Raw genomic sequence first — 7,161 nt, forward strand, 5'->3', positions numbered from 1 at the left:
CAGATTATGGAGCCAGGCCACTTGAGTCCTGGTCTTGGTATAACTACTCACTTGCTTTGGAAATGTTTAATACCTCTGTGTCTTGGTTTCTTTGGTTGTATAATGAGGATAATAATAGTACCTAAATCATGAGTTGGTACATGAGAAAGGGCTTGGAACAGAATCTGTCACACAGTACATTACTATCCCTATTACTGTGATCACCAGTCATGTTTTATAGGTTTTATAGGTAGCATGAGGCTAGAGAATCACTCCAATTCAAGGGATGAGCATCCCTGAGGATCTTAACTACAAAGAAGATTAAATCAATAGTTATGTGAAGGTAAGGAAGTTCTCAAGTTCCCCAAAAGAAGATGAGAGCTTTACCTCACCCTGTGAGGTAGGTTCATTGACTCATGTGAGAGAAAAAGAATTTCAACTCAGGTATGGTGGTTTATGCCTGTAATCCCAGCACACTGGGAGCCTAAGGCAGAGGGCTGTAAATTGGAGCCTACCCTGGACAATTTAGTAAGACGGCCCTCACTCAGTCGCTAAATAGTTTTATAAGTATAAGGGTGGGTGAGGGAGTGTGTAGCTCAGTGCAAAAGCCCTGAGTTCGATCTCTAGTAGTACTGCAACAACAAAGAAAGAAAGAAAGAAAGAAAGAAAGAAAGAAAGAAAGAAAGAAAGAAAGAAAGAAAAGAAAAGAAAAAAAGGAAGAAAGGAAGAAAAAGAACTTCAGGACATGTTCCTGTGAGGCATAGGCAGACTACTCAGGCAGAATCAGAAAGCATGGGTGAATAGAGAAAGGGCTCCACATGAAGAGGTTCAGACCACCCTCCTTATAAAAGACAGGCCAGCCTTTAAGAAGAGATTAGCTGAGGTGGAAAAAGTTCCAGTGATCATCACCTCAGTTTTGATTTCCTGAGCTCTGTGTGTGTGTGTATGGGGGAGTCCTCTGGGGGGATCCTATGGTGTGAGGGGCACTTGGAGTCCCATGAGAGGACGATGGTTTCTGGGGATGGGCAGCCTTGGTTCCTCTCATGGGGTAATTGCTCCCATTTAGGGGAGGCGATCTTATCATGGGCTGGGCTATGTCCCTCTGCGTTTCCTGGAACCCGAGGTGATTACAAGTTTAAGACAGAGGTTGGAGGCTTTTAGGCATGGCTCAAGGGGAGTCTGCAACTGGACCATAATAAAAAGCTGGCATTTGGATGTTCCTGCAAATCCTGAAAATTACTTTAGGTTACTCTTCTCTTGGCACCTCAGTCTTGAAGGGAGTTGAGATGGACCAGGTAAACATAGGGCTCGTAAACCTTGCATTGTGAACACTGCTCAAGTGATTAGGGTGCCTCTATGCAGAGCTGAGCAGAAGTCTGCTTAAAATCAAAGTTTCAAGGAACTAAAAGAGATATAAAATGAGGACAGAGACACCAAGCCTTGTCCTGCTACTAGTTACCTCTGGGGCACCTGCAATCTAGAGCCTGTAGGTCCTTGTCACCATCCATTCTTCAGTCTTGAGGGAATTAAAGAATCGGTCAATTTGGCTTTGTAAGTGTCCTGCACAGCCAGCGACCTAGCGTATGAGAAGAGGACTAGCTGAGTCTCAAGTTTCTGGGGTGCCTGGTCACAATGCTAAGGGCACAAGGGTATGGAGTGCAGATACGGATCACCTTGAGTAGCTGCGGTCATCCTTCAAACTGTGTGCTAGTGGGGTGAGTCTTGTCAGATAGCAGACTGACTGCCAGAGAAACCGACTTTATAATGAAAGGATTGGCATGTTCAGCCTCATCCCTTGATATCCAGCAGAGGAGAACTGGAGACTGATTTAATCGCTAATGCCCAGCAACTGCACAAATCATACTTATGTAATGAAGTCTCCGTAAAAACCCTAAACAGTGAAGTGCAGGGTTGTGGCAGCCTCCAGGTTGGTGAAGACACCAAGCATCTGGGAGGTTGCCATGCCCTGAGATGGCTCAGAGGCGCCACACACCACGTCAATGGAAGATATGCATATCTACCATTTGGTCATTCCTGAGCAGTACCATAACTTACTGTAGTAACAAGCACAGTGCTTTTCTGGGTTCTGCAAGCCTCAGGAAAATCACTAGAGAGGAAAGAAATCACACAGCAGGCTACACAGCAAAACATGTAGCCCAATTGTGGAGCCCCATTGTGAAGCCCCAGTCACAATGCGGGACTTGCACCTGGCATTACATCCCAGTACTTAGAGCCATATGTGAACAGGATGTACAATTGATGTCTGGAACTTTTTATTGTGAGGGAAAAACTCACAGACTTGGTGTCAGAATTGTTAAGTAGCTTTTTTTTCTTTTGAGCTTTCATCCTCTACTGTCTTTTCTGCTTGTCTCTTCTGCTAAGTCATCTATCACAGCATTCACCAATTCCCCAAAGATTTGTAGCTTTTGTTCCACACAATAAAGCATGCAATAAAAACTCCTCAGTGATTATTACTCAAGGATCATTTCTTCACCAATAGGGAAAGGGACAGGAAAGAGAAGCTGGGTTCTGGAGCCCCAGACAAGAAACCCCAGCTGAAGCACAGGGCCCTAAGAAGTCACAGGCAGGCCAGAGAGACAAGGCCTTGTTTGAGTACTCATGATAGGATTAAGTCTGCAAGAGAAAACTGCTTATAGAATCTTTGCTGATGGGGGCCTGCGGGTTAGCTGGGGGCCTGCGGGTTAGCTCAGTTGTTTCAGTGCCTGCTCATGCAAACACAATCAGGCCCTGAGGTTTGATCTCCAGCTCCACATGCCTTACCAGATATGCCCTTAAGGCAGCCTGAGCCAGGAAGAAAAAAAAAAAAATCCTGGAATCTTTGCTGAGAACTACCATTAATTCAATAAAAGATGCCTAAGTCTCCCTTTCTGGTCAGACCATCTTCCTTAAAGCAATGAGTATGTGTTTGCTACCATGCTGTTTATTGAAAAATATGTATGAGGGGGGCCTGCCCATTAGCTTAGGTATTTAAGAGCCTGCAGAAACAAAGCAGTCAGGCTCTGGATGCTGTGGTTTGATCCCCTCATCCTCAAGCCAAACCAGACCTGCCCTGAAGGCATCCTGGAGGGGGGACAAAAAAATGTATGAGAACAGGGCTGGTGAGATGGTTCAGTGTTTTAAAGCACCTACTTAGAACAAGCTCAGCAAAGCACAGGGCCGCGGTTCAACCCCCAGCACCACATGCCAGCCAGCCCCGCCCCCTGGTGGGCTGAGCTGGCTACACACACACACGCGCACACACACACACACACACACACACACAAATAAATTAAAAAATAAATAAAAATTTAAAAAAAAATGTATGAGAACAAGTACTATAGACTGATTGGAGCAAAGGACAGTGAAGGAAAAAGTCACCTCGGCAATATTTTCCCAATGGGGGGGGGGGCACTGGGAAGATGGCTCAGTAGAATAAGCACTTGCCTGGCAAGCACACCGGCCTGAGTTCAATCCCTTGTTCCGCCAAAAAAAAAAAAAAAAAGTTCCAGATCTGTGTGACACGGAACAAATGGGCAATATCCTGCACTCATGAAAGTCTAGAGAAGAGGGACTGGTAGCCAAAAATACCACCTGTGCCTTAGTACCTGGCAGCTCTCAAAAGTCTATATCAATAGCAAAAGGAAGCACCAGTCAGTTCTTGGCTCATCCATGCAATAGAGGAACAGGGAGCACCCTATTTCCACAGGACATGATGGACACATGCCGGTGTGTCAATACTGTTATTATCCTTTCATTTGTCTACAAGGCTAGGCTATCACCTGTGCCCAAACTGTTATGGTAAAACTTTCTTCTTTTCTCCAACATCACGAGGAGCAACCTCCTTTCACATCGGGCTTTTGGATGAATGACTGCTCAGGTTTTCTCTTCTTTATTTTTTCAGGTTTTCTAATGTCCCATAGTTGTAGGCTTGCTACACATGAATAAACTTTGGGATACAGGTTGCCTTCCAGATTTGTTGTCCCTCGTTTCTCATTCATAGTTGTTATATGATTTTGACTTTTGTATTGTGGAATCAAGAAGGGAACGGTAAATAGCAAGAAACAATAAGCCAAGGAAGTGGAACAGTTCTTTCCTGAAGCTGGGAAGAGAATGCGTTGTTTAAATTTTTAGTTTTGTGATGCTCGGCTGTAATCCTAGCATTCAAGAGGCTGAAGCAGAAGGAGTGCCACAAGTTCAACGTCAGCCTGAAACACATAGCCAGACCCTGTCTCAAACTAAGAGACCACAAACAAAATAAAAAAGTTCTGGTTTTATAGGATGAAAAGCATCATGGAGCTGGATAGTGGTGATGGTGAACATCATAAATAGATGTGATAATACACTACATAAAATTGGCTATCGCCAGGTATGGTGGCGGCTCACACTTGTAATCCCAGAACATGAGAGGCTGAAGCAGAAGGAATGCAAATTAGAGGTCAGCCTGGGAAATTTAGCAACTTCACAAGACCCCATTTCTTTCTTTTTTTTTTTTTTTTTTTTTTTTTTGTACCAGGGATTGAACTCAGGATCTTGCGCTTGTCAGGCAAGCACTTATTCTTCTGAGCTATTTCCCCAGCCCAAGACCCCATTAAAAAAAAAAAAAAAATGTATCATTGGGCTGGGGATATAGCTCAGGGTAAAGTCCCTTGGTTCATTTCCCAGTACAAAAGATAATTTCCCTACTGGCTTCAATGTATAGTAAGTTTCTTTGCAAGCCATCATTTTATTTAATTTGAGGCTGAAAATCTTCAGTGTAACGGTGGTGATCCCTAGTGACTCGAATGATTGTCTCCTTCCTTCCAGTTTGACAACTGGGTGGGGTAGAGAATGGAGGAGGAACCACAGGGGAGGAAGGAAGATAGATCATTTGGGGGTGGGGATCCAGAAGGCCAGGCTTATTTTCAAAAGGAGTGTACCAAGTGTGTTGTCAGCTGCAGGAGAGCGGGAGAGGAGCTTGGCTGCAGGTGTGGTCCGGGGGTGGCAGTGGCAGCAGATACACAATGTGGGCGGTGCGTTAAGGTGAGGGCAAGGTCGGGAGAAGGCAGGCAGAGCTGGCTTTAGCCTGAGATTTGTTCATGCAGAGCTAGCTTCCTCTGCCTCTATGTAATCCGAGCCGTTGTTCTGACCATCCAAAAAAACACTAGTAGAGGTTCAATGACCCCATTTGAGGGGTTTTTATTGTTATAATTATTAAACATGCTAAAATCACAGAGTAGCTATTCCATTTCTGCCCCCACAGTGGGACAGGAGGGAACTACTGGGTTCACTTGGCTTGTGCAGCCTTGGTGGGGAGGGCTACAGTTGGGGGTTAGAGCTAGGCAGGTTAGCAAAGCCCCAAGAATCCTTCCTGTACTATGCTTTCACAGGCCGTAACCCATGGCTTTAGGGATCTCCCCATTCTTGACTTTTCTTTCTTCCCTAAATCCCCCCATACCTCCTTTCCCTGCTTGTGGTCCCTGGAGCCTGTCCTGCCTTGGTTCACTACGGTCATAGACTGGAGGATGAAGGAAAGTTTCCTCTCCTCCCTAGGTGGGAGCTAAGCTGCTCAGCATGCAATAACTGGTAAGCTGCTTGATTTAGGTCTGTCTGGGGCAAAGGAGGCTCCAGTCCCCACTGCGACTTTGATCCTAAGAAGTTGGAGGTGGTAGTGCAGAAGGATCTGAAAGGGAAAGAATGTCACATGAAGTGTGAATGTTGGAACGGGCAGACAGTGCCTCTGCTCCACTCTCAGGCACCCTACTCCAAAGGTTTCCCGCTTTCCTACATTGCTGTTGGTGATAGTGGGGACCTGTCAACCTCAAAGCCTCTTGTGCTCCCCCACACACACAGAGCCGGCCTAGGTACTTAGCCCAAGGAGACACTGGTTCACCCTTAGGGAAACAGCTTCTAACTGAAGTCTTCATCTTCTCCACCTTCCTTGTGCCTCTACTGCTGTGACGGCTTCAGAGTGCCAGAGAAAAGAACATAGAAAGGCTGACTGTGCCTCAGTGAGAGGCTAGAGGGACAAAGAGCCAAGACACATGGGAGTCAGGGATGTGGAGAAGGGGAGAGAAGGTAGCAGTGCGAGGGGCAAGGCTGGCCATTCAGGAGCTGGGGTCCTTTTTCCTTTTCTGGAATCGCCGGAACTTGCCCTGAATAGCAAGCGCAGCCTTCTCTGTCTCTGGGGCCGTCAGATCGATATCAATCTCCTCTTCCTCCTCAGCCTTCTTGGCATTGCCAGTCTTCCCTGTGGATGGGTGGATACAACAGATAAGTCAACCTGCCCCCTCAACCCCTGTTCCAGCCCCAGACACAATGGTGAATGTTTATTTTGTACTGGATTCTGGGAGGGGGCCCTCCAGTCTTTGCTAGGACTATGAGTGCCTGATAATTCTTCTAGAACTTTGAATCACAGTACCTAGGCTGGGAACTAGCTACAGTTACCTCAGGAGGTTTTGCTATTTTGACAAATGTCTTCTATTATCATTTATTCTTAAATCCTACAGTACAGTTCAAATCTCAAAACATACTGACCTTTCCCAGCTTTCCACTGATTTCTGATGAAGACAATAACTGGGATTTTCTGATGAGTTTCTTTTTATCATTGTACTGGCTTTCCCCAACCACTCCAGACTTACTAGCTTCTAAAATAAAAGAGGAGCCGGGGAGATGGCTCAGTGGAATAAGCACCTCCCTGGCAAGTGCAAGGGCCTGAGTTCAATCCCCAGTTCCACCTAAAATAAAAGAGGAAACCATGAAGGGTTTATGTCTTAAGAAAAGGTAGAAAGAAGCTTATGGGAGTCTTATTCCTCTGATGTCTGACTTTTGGAGATTATAGATTTACATTCCTGTCTTCATGCCCCTAATTTCCTAGGCTCTACAAACGGCCTCCCCCAACCCTACTCACCTTTTTCCTCTGGGCCAGATGCTTGGTTGGTTGCTGGGGATGTTTTCGTGTTAAGCTGGAAGGAAAAAAATGAGAGTATTAGATATTCACAGGAGTAGCAAGGAGTCCTCCCCTTGGGTGCACATGCTGCCGTATGATTAGGTACATTCCTTTAGTCTTTTGAAGAAGTGAGTCTTGAGATCACGAAGAGAAGTCATCAAAAATCATTTAGGGGCTGGTGAGATGGCTCAGTGGTCTAAAGCACCTACTTAAAACAAGCTAAGCAAAGCACAGGGACCGCGGTTCAATCCCCCAGC

At 45.7% G+C, this 7,161-nt stretch overlaps 1 protein-coding gene across 1 annotated transcript in view; it reads right to left on the reverse strand.

The window, feature by feature from the left end:
• Nucleotides 1–5,138: 5,138 nt before the first annotated feature.
• The window catches only part of Pcp4l1 (Purkinje cell protein 4 like 1), a 24,809-nt gene continuing 22,786 nt past the window's right edge, over nucleotides 5,139–7,161 (reverse strand). Inside the window, exons 2-3 of the mRNA XM_012516617.2 lie at nucleotides 6,866–6,920; nucleotides 5,139–6,205 (exon numbers count right to left, since the gene is read on the reverse strand). Of these exons, the coding sequence (XP_012372071.1) occupies nucleotides 6,063–6,205; nucleotides 6,866–6,920 (198 nt within the window). The 3' untranslated portion in view covers nucleotides 5,139–6,062. The remainder of the gene's footprint in view (nucleotides 6,206–6,865; nucleotides 6,921–7,161) is intronic.

Source organism: Octodon degus, unplaced genomic scaffold, assembly GCF_000260255.1.
Source record: "Octodon degus isolate 3935 unplaced genomic scaffold, OctDeg1.0 scaffold00116, whole genome shotgun sequence".
NCBI lineage: Eukaryota > Metazoa > Chordata > Mammalia > Rodentia > Octodontidae > Octodon > Octodon degus.